Source organism: Micromesistius poutassou (assembly GCF_964030765.1).
Source record: "Micromesistius poutassou genome assembly, chromosome: 9".
NCBI lineage: Eukaryota > Metazoa > Chordata > Actinopteri > Gadiformes > Gadidae > Micromesistius > Micromesistius poutassou.
In genome coordinates this window covers 16659484-16685979 of record NC_140279.1, presented here as the reverse complement: position 1 = coordinate 16685979, position 26496 = coordinate 16659484, and the positions used below count along the sequence as shown (strand labels likewise).

Here is a 26496-nt window from a genome sequence, read left to right as displayed (position 1 = left end):
GCATATGTCTCGTTAGTGGTTACAGCCGTCCTATCCGGGACAGGTCATCCTGCCGGTGCGGGCCAAGTTGAAGAAAAGTTAACAATTAGTAATTTTTTTTTTGGATTACGTTTCATGTTGTTTTGAATGAAGCAGCGTCTTTGTTCGAGGGTCTGGTTAGGGCCGGGTGACTTGAATACAAACTGACAGATGAGGAGCTATTGGGGGAAAAAAAACCCACACAGGTGTTTTATTGGGTCAGAGCTTCCTCCACAGCTGCTGTTTGGACCATGAGACCGTGCTAATGCGATGCATGACGCAAGCGCAGCCCATAGAGGGAAGAAAGAGAAAAAGTGACTAATAATTGTCATTTTGAAAACGGAACTTTCAAAAATATCAGATTCAGAAATCCGATTTCTAAGTTCTTGCCAGTATCAGACCAGGTCTGAGAACCATGATCGATCGATCCGCCATCGCGGTTTCATGCATTCATTCCTCCTCTTCATTCATTCACTCTTCATCCTGAGTATTATCTTTTCGTTCGTTCAGCTGCAGTTGACAATAATCTTTGTAAAAACGAATGAATGAAGCCAATGTCTTTACATGTAACTACTACTCTTTAATTTAATTTAGAAACATAAGCATTGACAAGTTTTACCTATTCAAACACTGATAGTACAAAACAAGTGGTACAAAAACCCTAAAATACTATTATTTAGTCAAACTATTGTAGTTGAACCACTATAATCTCAGAGTTTTAGTGTGTGTGTGTGTGTGTGTGTGTGTGTGTGTGTGTGTGTGTGTGTGTGTGTGTGTGTGTGTGTGTGTGTGTGTGTGTGTGTGTGTGTGTGTGTGTGTGTGTGTGTGTGTGTATTATGTGTATGTGTGTATGTTGTGGCAACCCGGCTTTGCTAGAGTGCACTGCCCCGTCCCAAAAACAGCCCAAGAGTCTGGAAAAAGCCAACACGGCACTTTTAATTAAACATAAAGGATCTTTCTTAAAAGAACAAAAAGGTAATCGGGTGGCACAGCCACGACGGCTGGACTCTCCTCGCACCCCAAGCCAAGAGAGCCCTGAGTGCCCCTTGGAGCAGGCTTTTTAAGGTCTGCTCTCCTTTGGGCCTCAGGTGCTCTGCATCACCTTGATTGTCACGGGCCGTGTTGCCACAATGTGTGTGTGTGTGTGTGTGTGTATCAGAATGTTCCCTTAATGGTGACCTGCTCCGTTCCCCCAGAACAACAACCTGGAGCGAGCGCTGGACTGGATCTTCACGCACCCGGAGGAGGAGCAGAGCGACGCGCTGTCAGACATGGGCGACACCGAGCCCACCAACCAGGCCTTCTCCATGCCCAACTCCCACAGCGACCCCACCCTGTCCCCGGACCCCGAGGCCGACGCGGCGGGGCCCCGCATCAAGGACGGGCCGGGACGTGAGTGGCTCCAGATCTCTGTACTGTATCTCCTACTCGTTTATCGGGTTAAAGGGACACTAGGCACCAGGTCACGTCTGGTGAGTTTGCTGCCCTCTACAGGGCGAAAGCTGTTTAAATTGGACTCGTTAAAGGTGACATATTATACCACCTTTTAATAAAATAAGTTAATTACAATAAGTTAAGTACTATACTATTACTATAGCTATTATTTTTACATATTTTACAATATTTTGTTGCCTCAGAATGATGTGGTATTACAAAGGGTGTGTGACAAATATCCATGTGGAGATAAAATGTGATATCCAGAGACCAAATCTGAGGTATGAGTTTACTATGAGGTACTCAGCAAACTATGTGAGCACATATCATGGGTTCAGCGAGTTTTACTGATTCTGTTTGAATGTCCTTATTCCTTCTGTTTTCCCTAGGTTATGAGCTCTTGGCCTTCATCAGCCACATGGGGGCGTCCACAATGTCCGGTCACTACGTGTGTCACATCAAGAAGGAGGGAAGGTCAGCACAAACCACAACACAACGCCAACACACTCCCGTTTCATAGCCTCACAAAGCATCACCAGCATTGTTTGTCACCGCACACTTTCACACAACTCCAGAACGGGTTCATTGGGTTCATATTTCTCGTTGTCTTTGGTTCTGCCAGGTGGGTGATCTACAACGACCACAAAGTGTCTTTGTCGGAACGGCCTCCCAAAGACTTGGGCTACATATACTTTTACCGGCGCTTGTCCAGCAGCTAGAAGAGAAATCACAAGAACCAGTCTCTCCGCCACCTCCAGTCTGCCAGACCCCCCCCCCACGTAGAGAGAGCGACACCCCCAGCGCCCAGGACCCCCTGAGGAGAGAAGTCCACCGGAGCAGACCCCCCCCACCCACCACCACCACCACCACCACCCTTCTTCCACAGCCCCAGTGTGGGATCCACCATGGTGGAAGGCCCCTGCCCTTAACACGAGCCAACAGGGGGGCTGCTGCCCGACACCACTGGAGAAAACACGGAGGCAACGTTCAAAACCTGCTGCGGACGGGAAGTACGAGCAAACACGCCTTTCTGTTTTTAGTGTCGTCGTTTTCATGTCCTGCTTTAAACGGATGCTTTCACTTTAGGTGCTTTTCATCTCAAACTGTGTAGGTGGAAAAAAAAGAAAAAAAAGAAAAAAAAAGGGATGTGTGCAATTTTTCGGTGATTTGTGAGTGGTTTACACACACCGACTAAAGAAATATATCCGATCTTACCTGTCACTCGCTATGCCTTCAGTCCCCGTAGCGGGATTATAAAAAAACAAATCGAGTTACATTTGATGATGTAATGATTCACTGCCAACCCACAGAGGCGAAACAAAATGACAGCCTTTAGCAACCAAAGACTACAGTATAGTAAATTACTGTACTTGTTTTCTTTTTGCCCTATGGCATCGAAATAACGCTGCAACAACAACATGATTTATTCAATATCCGTGTCGACAAAATCCAGTGCAGAAGTGAGGGTACGGCAAAGCGCTGACTGTGCATGATTCTGACAGGTGAATAAAAGCCGGTGAAAAGGTCATCTCAGCACCGGAGGCGGGGATGGTTACGGGTGTTAAAGTCATGTCCGGACCACTTTAACCTTCAAATAACAGGATTTACATTAAGTAAGTCAATAATAATAATAATAATAATAATAATAATAATTATTATTATTATTATTATTATTATTATTATTATTATTATTATTATTATTATAATAATCAGAATGCGCCCGATCTACGAAGGATAATTTACACATATTTGTATTTTTCTTTGCACTCGATGCATTACATCACACACCGATTCACAAATTACAACTGCAGTTTTACGGCAGGTGATATTTCCCAGCGTTTGGCTAAATTAGCTATTGTATAACGCCTCTTCCACTCCTAATGAACCCTATGCAATATGCAGTGAGATCCCGTCTCTCAGCATCTCGAGTGTGTCTAATCACCCCCGGTGTAAATAATTAAACGTCTGTGTTTGTCTCGCTGAAACAGCGCCGTTCCCCTCAAAGACGCCGCGCTCGCTTCTCAGAATGTTTAAACACCGCGGTGCTGCTCCACTTCAGTGATCTGATGTCAACCGCGGAAACCCTGCCTCCCGCGTCTCCTCCGCTGAAATGTGCTCACCTCTTACATGTTCCTCCTCCGAAACCAAGCGTGTTTTTTCCGCTCGCTGGCTCTGTGTTTGCAGGCGGACAAACCCTCCTGTGTTTTTGTTTGCCAACCAATTGTTCAGTCCTGGTTGTTTTAAAGCGTTTTCTTTCTGTTGATACTGTTCTCCTACACAAGATTTGCTTGTCACCCACCGGTATCAACTGCAGCCGTCGATGACCGTAACTAAAGCGACAAAAAAAAATGCATCCAAAAACGTAAATGTCTGTGAATATCGGAGTGCTTTTTATTCTGTCTATTTGGACATTTCTTCACTCCTAGTGGTTAACCCGTCGTTAAGGGGGGGAAGGCCCATTTGCTGGAATGATTGTCCCCGTGTGGACATGAAACACCTGGCGTTATCCAAGAGCAACCAATTACTGCACGCAGGCAGCGGTACGCCCAGGCTCCCGTCTCAGAAGCACTCAGGTCATGGAGTTTTGTAAAGTCATTAATTTTCTCCTTTCGCTAGGAAAATACCGTGTGTCGCGAAAGAACAAGCGCATAAGATAGATTCTTTAAAATGTTCCATTGTCTCCGACACACACTGTTAACACCGCTCCGATGAATGCTTAGTATATGAGTCAGAGTACATTGTCACTATTCTGCGTCGCCTTAGTTATACTTAATGAGTACTTCGGTAGCCTTTTTACAGTGTGGAGTTCAAACGGTCTCCCTCTCTCTATGCAAGTCCCACGTGAATCTATACCCACAGATATGGAAATAATAGAATGCACATTTTGTTGTTTCAAAATCAACGTCATGATAAATGATGCTGTCTCCGCTTCGGGCTTCTCTCTTCATGTCTATGCACCTTCTGTCGTTCTCTGTAGGCCTACTTCCTGTGCTTGGCTACTGTGTCTATTATGCTAACACTCATCACGTATAAATATCCATTTTCTTGTTTCGGCTTCCCCTCAGCCCAAGGTTTATTTTTTACTGAACTCCTCTTTTATCTCTCGGGTTGTGAAGGGTAAATCACTTACCTTTTCGGTCACCAAACTCGCCTTTTGTACCGACGGCTTGTGCACTAAATGTAGACATTTAGTAATTTGGATTGTACAACTGAACCTTTTGGGAGTTGATTTGACTTTTTCATTAAACCAAGTGACAAATTGGTACTATTTTTGTTGAAGCCATTTCTGAAGTTTTGATTACATAAAATCCCTGAATTGGGGATTTTAGTTGACTTTTTTTTATGTTTTCATCAAAATATTGCTGATGATACAGTATTTAACTAGTGCATGTGAATACTGCTGACATGACAGTATATACTATGCCTTGTAATACTGCATACCTGCAATGTTTGGATAGTTCAATAAACACAAATGTCATTGACTTGTGTCACTGCTGCTTTGTTCAGAATCAAACATGTTGCATATTGGTGAAAACAGAGACAGGAATAAATGGACTGAATAACAGATTTTTTATTTTTAAAAGATTACTTTCATGTTGTATATTTCAAAGGTGCTACTGTGTTTCCTTGTGGCTGGGTATACAGGTAGATTAATATGCATTATAGATGCTCGAGTAAACTAGTAGAATATAAATGCTAACGTAATTTCTTGCATCAAAATCAAGGTAATCTTAATTCTAGTTGTTTGATAAGTAAAGAATTCAGAAGACAGGTATATGTACTTCATCTGGCAGATCCGTAGAATAATGGACAAAGGTCTATGTATTGTACACAAGATACCGTGCTGCCCAATGACAAAAATCCACCCTATAAAGCATATGTAACTAGAAAGTACCTGGTAGTTCTTTTTATTTAATCTGCCTAGTATTATCTATAAAGTATGCCTTTCAAATTATATAGAGCATATTATTACTGGTATAATGTAAGTGCAACATATCCACATGAAGTTACAGTATTGTGCGTGTTATTACATGCATGTGGTAATGATTGCGTGAATGAGTGTGTTCATTATCTGATGCTAACACACCAAATTATCCTTTAATGTGTTTGATGTTCAGGTCTTCTGAGACGGATTAGACACGACTGAACACCTTGCTTGTTGATCTCATTTTAGATCATGACTGAAAACCTAATATTAATGATGTGATGTTTATCATGTTAATCTAGTTTTGACATACCTTATAGGTTTGGGCAATGTGTTACTGTAATGTTGGAAATGTTGGAAAACAGTACAAGTAAGAACTACATTTGAATGGTTGTGTATCTTGTGTACAATATATATATACTGAATATATATATACACACGCATACACACAATAGTTTGTCAATGTCAAATTTGAAAGTGCATGGTAGAAATATTGCCGGGTAACTGTACGGGTATAATTCATGTTATAAGTTAACTGGGAGATCAAGAGAAAGCACTTGGTTTTTGCAAGTTCATGCAGGAAAATTAAAAAAAAAAAAAAAAACGAAATGGCAAAAAAAGAACCAAGCATCGAGGATCTGGCATGCATCAACCATGGGCCAGTCTCTCCTTCAGGCGCATGCTGAGTCAGTAAACCTGAGAAGGTGTGAAGGCCTGCTGTAGCTTCTATCAAAACAAGACATCCTCTTCTTCAGGCATCTTATCTGAGTACACATCCGTGCTATGAACCCGGTGGTGACCACAGAGAAAGCCAGCGTTTTGGAAAAAAACGACCTCTTGTTAAAAAAATAAAGTATTTTTATTTCTATCGAACTACAAATATCTAAATTTAAAATCGCAACAGAATAGCAAGCAAAGGCAGAGCAGCCCATAGGAAAATGCAGATGCATATTAAAAAAACGATTTATGTTTTCAAGCTTTGATTCAAAATCATGCTGATGGGACAGTTACGTTAAGGAAGGGGATGACAGAGGACAGACCACACATAGCGTTCAGATACAGGAGAATACTCAAGCAACGTCTTGCATCGTCTCCTGTTAACGGACTTCCAGGGAATCATTAGAGGTGGATTTGGTCAACGGCTTACTTGTGCTAAGACTTGTCCCAAAGCTTTGCTTGGACACGCCAGGTTTCTAATCGGTTTCTAATGCAGGGTATTTTAATTTGATTCACATTCAGTTAAATGTCAAAGAGCAAGGAGCAACAGTCACAGGAACCCTATGACTGTGCTTAAGGCATTGCACGTTGTCTTTAAGACCAAAACATATTCAACGGTCCAGTTTATAGTAAAATCTATTTTAGCACATTTGTAGTGTTTCTTTAAAGTGCAACCATTATAATGGACACCAACATCTGTTTTGGTTGGTTATGTTACTTAAAAAATACAGAGCTATTGCAACATAGATCTGCACGATAATTAGTCAGCTCAACGTATTCGCTGCGTTGTTGCCTTCGGTATATCTGAAGTCCCTATATTTATATATATAAATAATAAAAAAATGTATAATTATATTAAGTCCCTACAGAATAGAGTAGGTGGCATGCACCTAAACGCTGCACTGAATGCTCCCTCTTTTGTAAAACGGTTGCCAAAAGAGACTGCAGCCTCAACACGCACCCATATATTCCTATTTTGCAGCTCAACTGTCAATACTGGCTTACTCGATTGTTAATCTTGGTCATTGACAGAGATACCAGAGGAGAAGACTTTGATGTTCAATGGCAGTTTTCTGATGTGTCCGGGAGTGAAAGGGAGTCTTTCAGCTTTTCCAAGGCTCAGAGAAAAATATATATGCCTTGGCACAGCAGGTTTAAAGCAAATCTGACAGAAAGCTTTGATGCATGTCATTGTATTTGATGAAACCGCGGTAAGGAACAGCAGCGTCACGCCATAGTGTGACAGAGCAAAAAAATACACCTTTTTAGTGTGGGGGCTGCCTGGCCCCTGCTCCTTAAATACATGGTTCTGAATCCACTGTAGGTAGCTTTGGATAAACATGTCTGCTAAATGGTTTAACAGTAAAATAAATCCCTCTATAAAATCCCTTTAACACGCACATCTAAGCAGTGATTTTAAGAAGATGAAACAGTTGGGTGACCTTTGACCTATGGTTCCATCAAAGCAAAACACAAAGCACTTTCTGTTTTACCTTGGACACTGGTCCAAAGTTCTGGCAGTCAACTACAGAGACACATGAGAAATACAAACATATTTTGCATAGGATACTGGACACGAGAGAGAGAGAGAGAGAGAGAGAGAGAGAGAGAGAGAGAGAGAGAGAGAGAGAGAGAGAGAGAGAGAGAGAGAGAGAGAGAGAGAGAGAGAGAGAGAGAGAGAGAGAGAGAGAGAGAGAGAGAGAGAGAGAGAGAGAGAGAGAGAGAGAGAGAGAGAGAGAGAGAGAGAGAGAGAGAGAGAGAGAGCACGCTGTAGCTAAACAATGCAAAAATAATGGTGGTTGTGCTACAGGGCAGGGCTGTCATTTACAGTCTGATGCTCGGCTAGCCTCGTTGACATCGATCTCTCCCCGCCTATGGTCTGTTAGAAAATTGCAATGGAGGGAATTCGTTATGAGCTTGCACAACAGAGAGTGAGAGAAACAGAGTACGGGGGAGTATTGAATATTGAAAACTTGAATGTTATCTACAGGGATTAGATAGATTGATTTGTTATCATTGTTATTCATCTTCTCTTCTGCAATGGTAAAAAGTATGATAACGAGATTGAAAAAGGGAGTCAGCTGTAATGTAAGCAGACATATGCAATCCTAGAATACTGATTCAAACATGACTGAAGCTTGTGGTTGGATTCATTTCGGTTTTCTAACGTGTATTTTTTTTAAATGTATTTCTCGGTGCAGAAGAAATATGAATAATTGGTGAGTTCTAGAAGATTGCCTGCTGATGCTGAAATTGCATCACAATATGTAATGTTACCTACTAGCTTGAAAGTCATCAGAGATCTAAAAAAGGGGACAGGGGTACCTTGAATCGGTACTATTAAGAACAACTTGTAAGGGGTTACAGCATTTTTTTTTTGTGTGCAATTTTTTTCAATGAGAAAGGGAAAAGCTAAACAAAGACATGAACAAACAAACAAAATACTAAATGGTGAACGAAGCTATGGTTAACGAAGCTAAAAGCTAACGAAATTCACACCAGCCCCAAAAATGGCTTAGCATTTTGTTTTTATAAAAAAACGTAAATAAATATCATTGTACGCATGCGTTCCAGTGGAGCTCGCGCCGCCCTTCCGGGTACGACGAGCATGGTCCCTTGAAGTGCAATGAGAAAATATTTCAAGGTCATTTAAATGTCCAATGTCCAACTATGGAAATGGCCTACTCATGCAATGTTTTGAACATGGATGGGTAAAAACCAACAAATGTCCCAGTTCATGCTTTTCCGTGTCACCGTCCGTCCACTCCCCAAACGCATTCCTTTAAGGTGTCCTGAAGTAAGTTAGTTGGATCCCAAAGTCTTTAAACGTTTTTTTTTAAATTCTTTTACAAAACATCTGCTCTGTACACGTGATCAAAATAGTTCTCTGTGACGTCTTCCTCCATCTCCTGTCCCAAAGCCACACTTCTCCTCCGCTAGATGAGTGGGGCTTTTAATTGACAGGTTCCCTAAGGCATTGCTTGTATAATCTCTGCCCGTCCTTGTGCTCTTCGGGGAAATCACCATATACAGTGCAGCAGAAATCCATCTCAAAGTCGCCAATTAAAGCAGGAACCTGTCTTAAGAAAGGGCTTTCGAAAAAAAAATATAGAATCGTAGAGTGTTGTTTTTTTAAAACTTCTTTCTCTAAAAAAACAGGACAGTCAATTCTTCAATGAACACTTTGGACTATTGGGCTTGGGTTTGCTTTGGAGAGACATGGGCGGGGGGGGGGGGGCTGGGGGTTGGGGTGGAGGGGGGTCTCTCTTGTGGTGACACACCACCCCCTCAAATGTCCAGGTTGAAGGCCTTCATGAGTAGATCCAGGTCCCCGATGTTGGCTGCTTGGAAGAGCTCCGGCTGGTCCATCATGGACAGGGCGATCCGCAGGGCGGCCCAGATGTTCCCCGACATCACCTGGTGGGACAGCTGGTGGCTCCTGCTCTTCCTCTGCAGACTCAGGGCCGTCAGGAAGTTACCGGCGGCCTCCCTGGAAGGGGGGGACAGACTTAGTCTGATGGTTCCAACACTGGCTATTGCATCGGTGTGACATCGGTTAGCATTGGCATGGAACTGGTTCGTTTTGTGGTTCAACTGCAGCTTACTGTACCTCTCCTAGCGAGGAGCTCTGCAGCAGTACTCCAGATGAAGTGCCCCGGTCAGCAGGTGTTTAACTTGCATGTTTTGTTTATGTTTTTGTGTGCGTGTGGAAAAAACGTGTTTTTTTGTGTATCCCTGGTTAGTTTTGTGTAACTCTAGTCGGCTGTGTGGCGTTAGACTGGGCTAGTTTTATGGGGCGACTGCTCAGAGCCGTGTCCTGGTTCACCTGCGCACCTATACCACACACCCCCGGGGCCCTTTGTTTTTCGCCCATGCATCATACACAGGCTTCTGGTTTTCCCTCACACTCTGCTGTCCTCTCTCTCTCTGTCTTGTTGAAGAGAACACAGACCTCCCTGTGCCGGACTTTGTCCCCTGAACATCAGCGGTAAAACTAGACCTGGAGCGCATAGTCCCCCAGACACACAGGAGCTGTGACCCAGTCCTGGGACCCCATCCATCCAGCATCCATCCAGCCCCCCCCAGGCAGACGTCCCTCACCTGTGTGCCCCCAGGTTGATGCAGCTGATGCCCAGGTTGTAGCGGGAGCGGATGAAGCCCGGCTGGAGCTCCAGGGCCTTGGTGTAGGCCTCCACCGCCTCCTGGCTGCGGTCCCCGTTGGCCAGTGTGGCCCCCAGCCGGTTCCACAGCAGGTAGTCCTGCAAAAGGTCAACACAGCTGCTTAGGGGAAAGTCACCGGACAGACCGCGGCAACGTTTTTTTCAGTATTAAGAACAGGAAGTCAAGCTGGTCCAAAGACCTGGATAATCAGATTGGATCCTTAGTCTGTTTAAAGCATGGGAATGGAGTGAGTCATTTTGAGCCTTTTGTTTACTCAAGCGAGTCTTGTGGTGGCGGTGCACCTCACAGGAGACGACCCGTGGAAGACACAAGGAGCACAAAACCATTCAGATACACGGAATGAGACAGGGTACGGATTCAAATATACAGGTCAGGCTAGGGCGGCAGAAGCCAGGGGCGGAGCGGCCGTCGGGATGATCGGGATTTTTCCCGGTCGGCCGGTCGGCCACCGAGGTCAGGTGGACCAGCCCACATTTAATGTGAGCTGCCGCGAGACGTGACCGTAACAGCACTCGTCCGCGACCCAACAATCGCGATCGCTACGCCACTGGGCTGGTGGTGGGCTGGTGGTGGGCCGGTGGTGGGCTGGGCTGGGCCGGTCAGAATTCTCCCGGTGGCTTTTAGTGCCCCACTCCGCCCCTGGCTGGTAACCAGAACATTGCTAGTTCGGTCCCCGGCTCCTCCTAGCTAAGCGTCGAGGTGTCCCTGAGCAGCACCCTGACTGCTCCCGACGAGCTGGCTGTAGCCCTTGCATGGTTGACTCCGCCGTCGGTGTGGGAATGTGTGCATGAATGTGTGAATGTCAGGCAATAATGTAAAGCGCTTTGGGTAAAAGTGCTATATAAATGCCGTCCATTTACCATTCCATTTACAAAACGGTTACGGTTGGATTAGGTTCGGCCTTGATGCAGATTGTGGGTGGGCCTGTAGGGGTGGAGGTAGGATAGGTATGGAGGGGGCAAGAGGGCAGAGGGACTCATCGAAAAAGAATGGCATGGTAGGCATCAAATTCTGTTGTCAGACGGTCAGACAATATGATATGGTTTATTGAAGCGAAGTGAAGGAATGCCGGTGGAGTCTCTCACAAATAACTAACCCTTATCTACTGCTGTTCAACCCAAGTGCCTGAGTCAAACGCAGCCATATCCTGTCCCGTGAGAACTGATCTGATCGCTCATCGCTGTATGATACATTTGAATGTCAACATAAAGCGAGCCGAACATAAAGCAGCCTTGATGTGTACAGATGATGAAGGACATCTCTCCGATGTATCACTGTGTTTGTGAATCGTAATATTGACGGTAAAAGGAGTTCAAGTGTGAGACAGAGTTGCGAGTCCTTAAATAGCTCCACAACTAAAAGCTTGAGATCTGAACTAAACTTCTAAACGAGCAAACTATGCCTGTTTATTTATACAATTTATATTTCTATTTTCACTTTGGAGGCCAACATGAATCGTGAAAAATGTCTGTAGGAAGAGTGTTTTCCACTCCCATAACGACAAGGTGCATTCAAGGAGAGCTCATTTACCCCGGGGGGGTGGGGGGGGGTTAGTAGGGGGCATTGTACTGTACCCTTTCCCCCCCCTGAGGCGGTCTGCTGAGGTCGTGACATTACGGGCCTTCATCTTTCCCTGAGCACTGAGATATAAGCCTCTCCCTTTGTGTTCAAAGCTATTTGTCCTGCAGGGAGGTCGGTATTACAAAGTCAAATGCGGGGCGACTTACCCGTGAGTAACATGGGACGGCACTCACAGAACACAGAGCCATTTGCATGAAGGAGATGCTGCAATGCAAACAGTATGCTAATGATCTCTGTGTTAGTGTGCAGAACTCCGGTGTGTGTGTGTCTGCAAGTGTTTAACCATCTTCTAAAGTGGGTTTCTGAATGTGTGTGTGTGTGTGTGTAGGTCTGTGTGTGTGTCTGCTGCACTTCTTTGTGTTTGTGTGTGTGTGTGTATGCCACACTTCTGTGTGTGTGTGTGTGTGTATGCCACACTTGGAAGGAGCCAGCATGTGAGCTAGCGTGTGAGTGTGTGATGCTAGTGGGCCAGTCAGAGTGCCTCATCCCTCATGCAGGTGCCTCATCCCTCAGCTGCGTGCGTGTGGTTCTAGTGTGCCAGTCAGGGGTTTGTGAGTGCGTTGTCTCTCAGCTGCGTGCGTGTGATGCTGGTCTGACAGGCAGCACTGCTGTGCTTTGCTGCAGATGATTACATCAAGCCGTCCCTTGATGACGCTAGCGAGGCTACGTGTAAAGTGGATTGAGAGGGATTTGCGTCTTTCCCATCTGGAAATGTGTATGCATAATGTCAGGCATAATGTCATGTTTGCATATTCCTTAATCATAGTGATAGACTCAAAGGGATTGCAGGCCACAATTTTCCGACCCCTAACCCTGACGTTGATGATAATGCACGTGTGTGTGTGTGTGTGTGTGTGGTTCGGTATGTGTCTTTGATACAGCCCGCATTTCTGTGATTGTTTGTATATCTGCATGTTATTATGTATGTGCGTGTGTGTGTGCATGTGTATCTGTGTGTGTGTGTGTATCTGTGTGTGTGTGTGTGTGTAAATGTGTGGTTGTGTATGTCGCTTTGAAACAGCGCCCCGTTTCTGAGACCGTACATGTGTGTTTGTGTGTCTGCACGCGGTTAATCATAATGCATTTTTATTCCAAGCGCTTTCCGAGACACACAAAGACACTGCACATCCACTCGAAAAGACTCTACAGTACGCATGCATGTCAGTGGGCACTGAATGCGTGTGCGAGCATGTGAGGTGCATGTGCGCGTGTCTCTCCATGGCTTCCTGCGAGTCTGCGTCCGTATCTGCCTGTTCTGTGTTGACGTTGCTGCGGTGGCAGTGCTGGGTCACACATCGCACTGGTACTTGGTGGCACTGTCAGTAGGGCTGTTGGATTCATTAAATTTTTATCGCGATTTAGATTTTTGGTGTCAAACAATATCCATTAAATGTTTTATAGTAATTGCAAAAATGAACAGCTGGATACGGTTGTAAAGTGTAAGTCTAAGTTTTTTTAGAGAGAAATGCTGAATGAATGCATGATGCTTCCAAACTCAAAAAGAATCGTTTTGAATAATTGTGATTTCAATATTGTCCAAAAATAATCGTGATTCTGATTTTTTTTTTCTTCCATCGTCGAGCAGCCCTATCTGTCAGCGGCAGGGGCCCTACCTGTCAGCGGCAGGGGCCCTACCTGTCAGCGGCAGGGGCCCTACCTGTCAGCGGCAGGGGCCCTACCTGTCAGCGGCAGGGGCCCTATCTGTCAGCGGCAGGGGCCCCATCTGTCAGCAGCAGGGGCCCTACCTGTCAGCAGCAGGGGCCCTACCTGTCAGCGGCAGGGGCCCTACCTGTCAGCGGCAGGGGCCCTACCTGTCAGCGGCAGGGGCCCTATCTGTCAGCAGCAGGGGCCCTATCTGTCAGCAGCAGGGGCCCTACCTGCGGCCGCACAGAGAGGGCGGCGTTGAAGGCCTCCACGGCCTTGTTGAACTCCCCGCTGAGGTTGTAGAGCACCCCCAGGCCCGTCTGCAGGTCGGGGTCCACGCTGTCGCAGTTGTTCCTCACCCCCTCCAGGAACAGCTCCCGGGCCTCTGGGAGCAGGCTGCTGTGGACGGGAACACACACGGACGGCAGGACCGCCCACACAACGAAACACACACACACACACACACACAGACAGACATACACACACAGACAGATATACACACACACACACACACACACACACACACACACACAGACATACACACACAGACATACACACGGACGGCAGGACCGCCCACACAACGAAACACACACACACACACACACACAGACAGACATACACACACAGACACACACACACACACACACACACACAGATATATACACACACACACACACACACACACATACACACACACACACAGACACACACACACACACACACACACACAGATATATACACACACACACACACACACACACACGTACAGACATACACACACAGACACACACACACACACACACACACACACACACACAGATATACACACACACACACACACACACACACACACACACGTACAGACATACACACACAGACATACACACGGATGGCACAACCACCCACACAGCGAAACACAAACACAGACATACACACACAGACATACACACACACACACACAGATATACACACACACACACACACACGTACAGACATACACACATAGACATACACACGGATGGCACGACCACCCACACAGCGAAACACACACACATACACATAAACACACACACACACACACACACACACACACACACACACACACACACATATACACACACAAGGCAGGAGGGGATTAGTGAAGGTTGGTGCAGTGACGGAGAGAATCGCTCCTGGACTCATCCTGGCAATGGTGTGCAGAGGATTGCCTCATCACAGTCTTGAGGGTTGAATGCATTAATGTGTGTGTGTGTGTGTGTGTGTGTGTCTGTGTGTGTTTTTGAGATCGAGAGTAGGTAAAAGCATGAGAAAGAGAGGAAAAAAGAAAAGGGAAAGAGCAATCCTTAAGGATCGATGTGTAGGATTGAACGTTTGACTGGCTCCTCTATGTTCACCCGGGTTCTTTTTGTGTTAAAGGGGAAACGAAGCAATGAGAACTGCGACCATTTTTTGGTTACTTTTTCATTTTTGGAAATACATGGATTTTCATTAAACCTGAAATTCAAGTAGTTTCACTGGAAAATGACATGTTGATAACGATTTTCGTCACTAGGGTGCGGCCATGGTTTAAAAATGCAGGCGCTACGTCATCAGAATGGTTAGCGTTTGTTTGTGCTTGCTCGCTAACTGTCAAATAAACATGGCAGATCTTCGAAAAAGAACAGGGGGGGTCATTTTGTATTGCCCCTGGCTGTTCAAACGAATATTATTGGGTAAAAGAGCTGTAAATTAGTTCATTTTCATGTTATTCCAGTCAACAAGCATAAACTGCTCCGAAGATGGTTAGCTGCATTGAAACGCCTCAGCCCCCCAATGGGACCAGGGCAGAGAGTATGTAGCGACCACTTTATAGAGTCTGATTATGTCGAAGAGGGAGCTTTTGCTGAAGATGGGAGATTTGTTCGCCGTCCCACCAATCGCCTGAAGCCAGATGCTGTGCCGACAATTTTTAATTTTAGCAGCTATAGTGCTGGAGACACGGACAGACCTGTCAAACCGGACCCGGGCGCTGCTCTTACGCGCAGAGACAGAGCGCAGAAACGCGCTTGCCAGGCAGAGGAACGAGAGGCATACTTAGCTTCTACTACTATATGAGAAATTGTCAATTTGTGATTGTCCTGCCAAGTGGGTATGCGTCAAGTCAACATTTCCAACATTTCCCACCCCACGTCAACAATCCCGACCTGCTATAAGGTATACATTACAAGAGTCTACAGAATCTCACTCCGGCCAAAACCCAAAAGTGGCAGCCCTGGAAACGTCTGTCACCGAAGTGTATTGCAATCTCCATAATACTTGTTTTTGCGTTTGCTTTGTTCTGCTGTGTGTAGTCCACATGTTGCAAAACAGAGAAATGAGTACACTCACTGTTTGAAGATGGTCTTGTTTGCAGACTAGCTCGCTCCATGCTCTTGATAATTTCGAATCCATCGCCAAAATAATCCATTTGCAAACACCGTCGGTTGCACTATTTTCGCATATTCATGTGCACACCCAAATGGCACGACAATTACTTGTATCATGAAATGAACGAACTGTAAGGCAGCGTGGTAGCCCAGCTGTGAGGCTATGACAGCCGCTATGTAGACAACATAGAACGTTGTACCAACCATTCTCGTTCTCGTGATTCTCGTCATCACGTTCTGAAAACAAAGATGGCAGCGCACAGGCTGAAAACATTCTAATTAATGCAACTTGTTTGTGCTTTATTCTGAATAACGGGTCATATTTCCAACTTTATTTGTATTTATGGTAAATTTAAATATTTAACTAGTGCTATAGACATCTGTTTTATTTGACTGCTTCATTTCCACTTTAATACTTTGTTCTAATTTCTTCTAAAAACATTTTTCGTCTTAAAATAAGTGACTGTAGGATTAATCCATCTTAATCCGTTGCATTTTTTCCAGCACTTATAACCACAACCCTTGAAATGTCACACAACTGAAAAAAACAACAACTGTTTTCATTAAGCATACTATTCCTCAAGGCTGACATGAGTCTAAACATGACTGAATTCCCCCGGGGGGGGGGGGGGGGGGGGCTTCTGGAACTCTTTACGGTAGCGGCTAATTAAGACAGCTTTCAACCTCCCCGGCAAGACCCCTAACACCTCAGTCCTCGCTGTGATGTCTCCAACCAACGACGGCCGTAGACAGGCCTGCTGTGGCTGAGTCACTCTTGAGTGCCATGAACCACCACTGCTCTCAGGAAGTAAGTAGAGTCCTTATAATAATAGTGTCAATCATCAGATTGCTCATTTTCTAGAGCGGGGCACATGCCTGATGTCGTTCCTTTCATCTCAGCGCTTTTTACTTTGGGAAACATGATTGAACCCTGGGGCGGGTTACTCTTTACCTGGTAGTGCTTGATTCCCAGCCAGAGAGCTTCTATGTTCGAACCCCAATCACACAGTAGTAAGACAATCTTACTTACCCAGGGTAGGATGGTCCTTACTGACATGATTTTTAAAATTCATTCATATAAGTTGCTTTTGACACAAGCTCCTGGTTCACGACTAACTAATATTAACGGTCGTGCCGCGGCGCGCATTGGAAACAGAACTTGTTTTGTGTCACTCACCACTCGTACCGGCCCACGGTGGAGACGCGGGACATCCGCCGCTGGGACCCCGGGGAGCCGTTGGGCTGGCTCTTGCCCTTGAGCAGGTGCTTGTACTTGGGGTTGTGGCGCAGCCAGCGCAGCAGGGCCTCGCAGGCGTCCTGCCGCATGCCTGTGTTGGTCAGGCTGACGGCCAGGCCCATGAGCGCCGCCAGGTTGTTGGGGTGGAGCTCCAGACACCTGGAGGGAACCAGACAAGGCAGGTGGGTTTGGTAAATGGGGTGAGGTGGGGTGGGGGGACTTCAAAGGGGTCCTCTGGGAGAGGGGATGGATTCATTGGGACAGGCGTTAGGGGGGGGCAACACCAGGCGCCACCAGGCGATGGCTAATGATCCCCTAGGTGCAAATGAAAGAGCTGCTCTGCCTCGTTTGCATCAGTCCTAAAGTTTGCGCACGCTGCGCATTTGCATGGGGTGTGCAGATGGTGGGCGACTCGGTTGCTGAGGCACAGAGTTTTGATTTTGGTTTTTCCCTACAGTTCCCTTAGCTCCTCGGCCGTTGCGTCACGTATTTTACTATTTGGACTATTCTGGTTATTAAAAAGCAGGAAAGAGCAGCCCTAGACATGGATTAACAACACAGATTAGATGATAAGAGTCCAAAGGAGAGGCCAGACTAAGATTTAGTGTTTTAATCAAGATCCTGTTCTGGGCGAGTTTGCCAGCCAGCCAAAGCTCAAACCTAAAATCTTGTTTAAAATCTCTCCCGTAATCCCAGCCATCATTAGAGCTAGAGGGGTGCACCAGCATGTGGTGAAAATAGCTGTCCTACCCATCTTAAGTTGTGATCATGGTTACATCCAGCAGTTATGGGCCCTATTGCCTATACCATTAACAGAAACATGTATTCAGTTTGAGAAAATGTAAGCATTTTTACTTCAATAACAAAAAAACCCCGAAAGGAACTAAATGAGGTAGTTCAGTCAACCCTGTCCTAAGAAGTCTCACTCTTCATTGTCTCTTGCTTATATGCCCAGCAAGAGACGGGTGGTGTTCAATTAAAGGCCACTCTAATGGGTCTGACAGTCGGTGTAGGAAAGTGGGTCATCTCTCTATGTGGTGCCTAGTGTTTCCTCTGCTCCATCCCAATCACTGACTGGTGTGTGTGTGTGTGTGTGTGTGTGTGTGTGTGTGATTATGTGGGTTCTGTGTTTGGGGAAATGTCTTTCACTGAAGAATATTGGGCACCAAGCATTAAAGGTTTGTCTTTGAGTTGGTGGGAATACATATTCATTACTCGAGGATAGATAGGAGAATGTGAATGCGTGATGGCATTCTGGTGTGGCTAAAGTCACTCTGTAGTCGTTCTGTATTTTCCATCGCTGTCGCTTGGGTTTGAGTTTGATACCCGTTATCAGAGCCTCCAAATGCCACTGTTATGAAAAATAAACACGTGAACCTTGAGCATGTGTGTGTTTTTTTTTAAATATATTTCATTATTTTTGCAGTGTCCGTTTCTAGGGGGATTCTTTGAAGTTGCTGTTTGTTACCTCTGGAGGGAGACAATGGCTGCCTGCTCATTCTCGTTCTCAGCCTGGGTGGTCCCCAAGACCTGCCACGCCTGCAGGGGAAACAGGGGTAAGCATTAGACCGGGGGGGGCTCCGTCGATCTGCTGTCGTCGCCATGTGTATCAGTGACGTCTGGACGGGGTCACAGGTAAGGGTGACTTGTCCCTGCACCGACGCACCTGCCGACCTGGTCTGAGACACAATACTTCTTACACTTACACTAAGTATTACAATACTTCAACGGCTATTATTATGAGATTGTCCAGTGACCTCAATAAAGGCGAAGTGGTTACCTTGGATGTGCATCCTAATTAGAAACAGAGCTACTTTTTTCATCAAGCCTCGTTGATCCCGAGATAAGCTTTTGAAAATGAATGATCGCTTTCTTTGTTGTTGCTTGAGGAATCCATTTGGAACCAAAACGCCACAAAATAATGACATCACTTTATCAGACGTGACCTTTTAAAATAGTATCGTCAAGTTGCTTCCGGCGGAAAGCTAATTAATTTAAGAGATTTAAGAGAAAGAGATTTAATTTTAATTGAATAATTTTCTTTACCCCAAAAAAACTCTGCCTTATTCTCTTATTTAATTCATTCACAAGTGTAACCTACTATGAGTTACTGCTGACACCTGAAAAGAAAAGCTGTGAAATGACGTGTGAAATTCTGTCTCCATTGATGTCCACAGATATTAATCAACATGCCGTACGAAACACGACCAGGGAGTCGGGGCCATGTGCAAATTAAAGTATGCTAAACCTCTCTCCACCATGCATTGCACCTTCCTGGTCCCTTCCTGGTGTGCTTTGCATACACAGAAAGCATTTACATACACACTAAGGTATTTATTATGCAGCCATTTGTATTTATTTAGGTAGCAGGTACTGAAGTACACTTAATATAGTTCACAGCGAGTAGTATCCTCTAATTTAACTAAAGCAAGCAGCCCGTTCTGGTGTAGCTATACCAGACATGTCTTCGGAACAAGGCTTCACTTCCTCCTCACAGATTCCCTTCAAATTGATTGATGAGTTGATGGTCATTTTATTGGGGGTAGCTACAGTGTGCAGCTTGCTGATTCTAGCTCACCCTCCTGAGCCACTAGCTAAGCTTGCTAGCCAAAGGCACTATAGACTTTGTCAATCAGGTTTAAGAAGAAAGGACATCGACAAACCAAGTTCCACATGCATTCCCTATACCCTACGTTGATGACCAAGTTCCCTATGCAAGCTTCATTCAGCAGATAAACATTTAGATTTTTTTTAGGAAGCACACTAACAGAGTGGAAAACTGATTTCACTACAGCCCTCTCATACAGACCACGTCATCACACAGCAGGTGAGCAGAACTTAGGATGCAGTCTGGATTGATTACAACACAAGGAGGAGAAGGAGAAGGAGACGGAGACGGAGACGGAGACGGAGAAGGAGATGGAGAAGAAACCAAAAGGATTCATGTTTGTGAATGATTTAGCGTTCTTCATAGCGGGTCAAGCCACTAAGCCAAGCCACCCCTGGGAGGAATATTCTGCAATCCTATTGGTTCCAAACATGTGGGCATGTGCAGCAGCACACATCCCCCCCCCCCCCCCCACACACACACACACACACCCAGGGACTCCATAAGCAATCTGTATGACGGCTTTGCGCTGTGAGGCTGCAAAGGAGGTCCCTCCAATCGGGCTGAGCATATAAGTCGAATAAGAAGGGGAGACAGACCCACCAAATGAGCTATTAGCCAGCCCATTGGGCAGATGGGAATTCTCATCAGGCATACATAACAGCATGGCACATTTTTGCTACAGTAAACAACTCTATTAGTTTGGGGGGGGGGGGGGGGGGGATGAAAACCCCCTTGCCCTCTACAGATGAGCAAAGTGTACGTCACACAGGCTGTACTCAGCACATAGTTTGCTGGATCATTGTATTGTGTGTATCAGTGTGTGGGTGTGTGTGTGTGTGCGTGTGCCTGTGTGTGTGTGTGTGTGTGCATGCATGCGTGCGTGTGTGTTTACTGGGCGTTTGTCTCTCAATAAGGAGAACACAGCACACATGGCATGACTGAGTGTCTGAATGACGTGTGTTGGCGATGTCTTCCATGCAAACGGTTCCCTAATCCCTGTTTAATTGCTACTTGCCTAGCGGGTATAGATCTGTGTGTCTGTGCAGTTGAATAATGTTCATTCTTTCTGAAACAACAAGTACTATGATCCATAGCAAGATGACACAAACACACCACCCACTTGGATCAAATCATCGGTCAGGGACACTAAACCTCCCTGAGGCCTGCTGCTGCAGAACAAATATATTCGACAGTCTGATTCTGAGCGTTTCATTGGTTGTTAGAGCGGCGCGGGTTGAGTGATTGGCCCTGGTGACCCAAGTATCCACGGGTGTAGACGGCTTCTGTATTTATAATATATGGATGTTTTGGGGGCGGGTTGGTTCATATCAGCGTCTTAGTTTCTTTCCATCAGCTATGTCCTGTGTGCCATTGTTATTGTTTAGTCGAAGTTTGGTATTGTACATCCTTTGGTGCCATCATAGCCTGTCCTACATATTTTCAAGTTCTTTGCTGTCCTTGTTGGATGGACTACTTTATTTGCATAACATGCAACTTTGCATGTCTCATTTATTTAAGCGTAGGATACTATTTTAATTATAACCTAGGTCTATGCCGATTGTATTCGTTATTCATGTTCACATGCAAATGCGTCTTCATTTAGCAGATTCAGTAACGTTTGTCCCTGAATATGAAATCCTGTTATGCTAACAAAGTCACACATTGACTACGCATGTTGCACACAATGTCAAAACAGCGGGGGTGGAAGCAGTCAACAAACGGAAAGAATACAGTAAACACGAGTCACACTAGCGCTCGTGTGTGTGTGTGTGTGAGTGTCAGGACAGGGAGTAGGTGGTCGGTAGAAGTCACATGACAGGAAAAGCACTGACACAAATTATTTTTTTTAGGAACACCTGATGTACAGGTTGAAAAGGGGCGGAGCCTCAGCAAAATGGCTGCCTGCTGTTTGTTGTTTGGTGGAGCGGTTGGTGTTTGGAGATTTTTTTCTACGTATCGACGCTATCTAAGACTGGCAGTCCCCACTAAATACTGAACTGATCCTCACGCAAAGACTGTGCCAGCTGACGACTCTTGCCAGCCGACTACGAAACCCCATCCCCTTTGTCCGGTAAGTCTTCCCGTTTAGCCTTATCCTCACACACACACACACACACACACACACACACACACACATACACACACACACACACACACACACACACACACGGTTGGTTTCATACCCGTGTCCGTTTCACACTCACAGGTAAAGCGTTCTGGGTTGGACTGCAGCCTTTTGGATGACATAACACCAAGTGTACCGCTGAGGCCTTACTGTGTGCGTGTGGATTAAGCTCACATATACGTGTGTCTGTGGCTGTGTCTGTGGCTGAGTCTGTCTGTCTTTGTGTGTGTGTGTGTGTGTGTGTGTGTGTGTGTGTCTGTGTGTGTCCGTGTCCGTGTGCATGAGCGTGTGCACCCGGATGAAAACGGGTGAGGCGGGGGGGGGGGGTATAATTCACCTCCGAGTCGTGAGGGTCTTGCAAGATGGCCGCCTCCAGCAACAGCACGGCGTTGGGCAGATCCCCCTCCTGGGACTTCTTCAGGCCCTCCTCGAAGGCGTTGTGGTGGTCTTTATAGGGGTTGTCCGTGTGGAAGTAGTAACCCTGTAGCATCACAAACACACAGCGGCTCCCTGGATATGTGGGCGATGGTTTCTCTGTGTTTACACTCAGAGTGCATCAGCCGAGTCTTAACAGCGCCCCGGGTTCTGGCAACTAGAACGCATCTTTTTCTGCCTCGCATCACACCGACCGTCCTCCAGGGCCCTGTCCTCCCCTTAATGTTCAGCTTTCGCTTTTTCAAACAGCAATTATCGTGGCGGGTTGGAACGCCGTTCTGAACACGGTGTCTTTTAGAAACAAGTGTTTTTCACTCAGTTTTAATGAAACGTATCATTCCTTAAGATGTTCCCCTTTTAGAGAGGATCGTGCTTTCGGAAGTACCGTTGCGTCATTTTCTCAGAATATTATAATTATATTATATTCCAAATCTAAAATCTGGTAATGTTAACCAATTAGCTGACTCCCGTATCCGACAAAGGGACAGCTGTGGTGGAAACCAGATGGTTCCAGACACAAAAGAGCAGATGAACAGAGGGGAATGAACAGAATAGGGTCGAGGCTATCTTAAAACTTTGACGTTTTAAACTGGGAACACGGGAGAACCCGCCCAAAGACATGACTCTGTGTTTCCTGCCCACGGCAAATCCTCCATACATCCACGCTCGTCTGCAAATTAAGAGGAGTCAACCGTCTGGCTGGTTGCCACGACAACATCTTTCCCCGACAGGGCGCTAGGTGAGGTGGAAGCGTGGAGTGTGAACCTTCTCGTGGGGGGAGACGGAGGAGGGCATCTGGGCCTGCTCGTTCTCCGTCAGCCAGTTCCTCCGGGCCAGCTCCTCCCACTCGGCCTGCATCTTGTCCCAGAACTCGGTGTCCGACTGCAGGCCGTGGAGGAGGTGGGTGGGGGGGGGGGGGGGATGGAAGGAGAGAATAGATTAGAATCACTTCACTACCATAATGTCCCATTGTCGCCTATGCTGCTAAATGTCACATTCGGCATCTGGCTCGCGGCATTTACGACTTTTGCAGTTCCGGTGAGTCACGGAACTAATTGCGTTTCTGCGGAGGGCTCGGGGAAGTTCATTAGAACTGGGTGTTGTGTTTATGAGCTTGACTTTTCCGTTGCTGCTGACTGCTGTTTCCGCCGGCCTGCCTATAGCGGTTCAGCAGATGCATAAGATCTTTTCGCAGCAGGATGTAATGTGCGATATAGCAAAAATGCAATAATGAGCTCCAATAAACTTGCTATACACTGAAAAGATCCACAAATTCATTGGAGGGTACAAGAAGAGCAATACAACAGAAGCAATGTGCTGTGTAGAATATGGATTTCATTACATTTTTGGTATCAACTTGATCCAAAGGATTTGCACTTCTTTTGCTGCCAGTGTAGTAATTTACTCCTCCGTCTACTGAATGTCATGGTTAACAATGAAGCATAAATCCATGTCATGCTACCTTTACAAAACAATACTTTAAAGTATTACTTTAAAGTACAATACTTTAAAGTTTTTACACCCTCATCCTGGAGTCATTTTAAATTAGACTGCATTCCAAAAATGAATCAGTTTAAAACGACTTGTGTACTAAATGCACATGTGCTAATATTGAACGTTGCTGGTTGAGATGTTGAGGTGACGTTAAACTGCCACTTGTCTTTCTCTGTTCTATGTTGTCTGTTTTTTATTGTATATTTTATATGTAACTATATGCTGCTGTCTTGACCAGGACTCCCTTGTAAAAGGGATTCTGAATCTCAGTGGGATTATTCCTGGTAAAATCAAGGTTAAATAAACAATACTGACGTCAATGCCCGTCAAGCACCACCACAGATATCTTGCTTCTGGATGTTCCCTGCACCTGTCTGTTCACCTGTCAGGTTAGGTGAGTTCTGATCCACAACAACAGGGATTCCTGAGTCCCCCCCCCCCCCCCAGCTGTGCATCATCTTCGTGTGTGTGTGTGTGTGTGTGTGTGTGTGTGTGTGTGTGTGTGTGTGTGCATATTAGAAAGGTGATGACAAGCAGGCCTAGTTTTGGCTCCCTTTGTCGTAGAGGACTGGTAGTTGCTTGCTTCCTATTCCTCCAACATATTGCTTTGTGGGTCGGTAGGGCTGAGACCTCCACGCTGCCTCTGTCAGGCGCTGGGGCCGGGTGGCGCCCGCCCAGGGGAAGCTAATGCAGTGAAAGAGCGAGCAGCAGGACCCATGCAGGAGAATTAGTGTCTTCCTGTCACACCACTGTTCTGTGTTTCAGAATGAAACGGAAAAAGCTGTTCGTACGCTCAACTATTTTTAGCAATGTGTACTTTCTGTCTTTGTTGTGAATGTGTTCCGTTGGCCCATCACGTCCACCTCGGATAACATCTCTAAAGACAGAGCCTAAACAGGCTTTAACAAAGTATGCGCACATCAAATTCCTGAGTAAATAATCGGCTACAGCATGAGGCTCATTTGAATGTTGTAGCTAGAACAATCCCTGCACTTTGTTATAAAAAATACACACAGAGGAATGTCTTCATTATCATGCAGCTCTGTCTCCACACAAGGTCCCTTTTCGTATGCAAAACGTTACATATAAACTATCTGGATTGCTTAGCAAACAAAAGGATGTCGGATATCATAGCCTTGAACCGTGGCCGTGAGGCGTGTTTTCACTGTAATTATGATACCTTTTCATTATATAGATGCGTGAGCCATGGAAGTGGTGTGTGTGTGTGTGTGTGTGTGTGTGTGTGTGCATGTACTGAGTGGGGGTCAGCTTAATGGAGAACAAGACTCCTAAAGAAGTTGAGTGCAAAAGTGGGTTTAATCAAAGACGACACCGCTGAAATGTTCCTCATGATTAATGGTTCCATTCCCTGCAGCAAGGCCTAGATGTATGGTAAACAGACCGGCGACCAGACAAAGCTCTTTACAATGATTACCTCACAATCACCCATTCATACACCGTCAGCGGTGTCAACCATGCAAGTTAACAGCCGGCACGTCAGGAGCAGTTGGGGTCAGGTGTGTTGCTCAAGGACTCCTCAACATTTAGCTTGGAGGAGCCGGGGGGGGGGGGGGGGGGGGGGGCGAACCTACTCCCGCTCCTGAGCCACTGCCGCCTGTGATGAAGGTCCTGTCTGTTCCATTAATCTATTCAGCTATTCATGTATGTATGAATGGAGCACACTCTCGGCCGTGGCTCTGGTGCTGAGGGGTTTATGAGGTGCTACGTCGAAAAAGGGGTGGAGTGATGGAGTCCCTGCTTGTCAAAACATGTCACAGCCAATGCTTAACGTCCCGTGTGGCTTTTTCGTCACTTCACCATTAATAGATCATTGACAACAAACAGAAAAAGAGTGCCAAAAAAAAACGCCACCTGACTTATTTACTGTGGTTGGCAGCTCCCATGAAAACCACAGCTGGGGAAGGGAAATGTAAATATTGTACCCACTGAAATCCAATTATTCCCTCTCACTCTGGGCTTTTCATTCGACAATAATGGGGTAGAATATACAAATGTTGGCTGCAGAAAAGGTGAATCTGCAGACGTCTGATTCATTCAGCTGAATCACATTGGTGCTTCCTTCCAAAACACAACGATGTCAGACTCTGCAGCTGTTTAATTCATGTCTCTCATGCTTCCTGCCTCTGTATGCACTATATTATAGTTAGGAGGAATGGTCATTAATTATTAAAAAGGTCCTTTACTAAAAACACAGCTGCGAGTTTTGGGAAAATGCATGCGTAGCTATTTGTATTGTTCCAACAGAAGTCTAAATTTAACTTTTGCAAGTATAGGCTGAAAGGAGTTTAAGTGTCAAAACAACACGTAATAATAATAATAATAATAATAATGTGTGAGGAGACTTGGGGACTCTATCTTTAAATTAGTCTATACACTGTGGGATCACATCAGCAGAAAATGTACTGAGAAGGCGAGACAATGTATATTATATACCGGTGTATACAAGCTACAGTCAAGCTGCTTCACGAGTAATCCTACACCGTAGTACGGTTACTGCTTCAGGTAACTCTGAAGCAACTCTCTCTCTCTCTCTCTCTCTCTCTCTCTCTCTCTCTCTCTCTCTCTCTCTCTCTCTCTCTCTCTCTCTCTCTCTCTCAATTTAAAGTTTAGTCCGAGCACTGAAATTAAGAATATGAGCAAAGCATTTCCTAGACAACTCCATCATCG

General features: G+C 45.6%; 2 protein-coding genes across 6 annotated transcripts in view; one reads left to right on the top strand and one right to left on the bottom strand.

Annotated features, from left to right (window-relative positions):
- The window catches only part of usp13 (ubiquitin specific peptidase 13), a 30116-nt gene extending 25182 nt beyond the window's left edge, over positions 1–4934 (top strand). For all 4 annotated transcript variants that reach the window (XM_084473206.1, XM_084473208.1, XM_084473207.1 and 1 more), the window contains exons 19-21: positions 1215–1410; positions 1842–1926; positions 2075–4934. In XM_084473206.1, coding sequence (XP_084329332.1) covers positions 1215–1410; positions 1842–1926; positions 2075–2171 — 378 coding nt within the window. In that variant the 3' untranslated portion in view covers positions 2172–4934. The remainder of the gene's footprint in view (positions 1–1214; positions 1411–1841; positions 1927–2074) is intronic.
- A 4448-nt stretch (positions 4935–9382) lies between these two features.
- pex5la (peroxisomal biogenesis factor 5-like a) overlaps positions 9383–26496 on the bottom strand; it is a gene marked incomplete at its 3' end in the record, with an annotated part of 35410 nt that continues 18296 nt past the window's right edge. Inside the window, exons 8-14 of one of the 2 annotated variants that reach the window (XM_084473418.1) lie at positions 23080–23196; positions 22217–22360; positions 18612–18682; positions 17084–17302; positions 13735–13900; positions 10196–10353; positions 9383–9584 (exon numbers count right to left, since the gene is read on the bottom strand). In XM_084473418.1, the coding sequence (XP_084329544.1) occupies positions 9383–9584; positions 10196–10353; positions 13735–13900; positions 17084–17302; positions 18612–18682; positions 22217–22360; positions 23080–23196 (1077 nt within the window). The remainder of the gene's footprint in view (positions 9585–10195; positions 10354–13734; positions 13901–17083; positions 17303–18611; positions 18683–22216; positions 22361–23079; positions 23197–26496) is intronic. The other variant, XM_084473417.1, reaches the window with a different exon arrangement.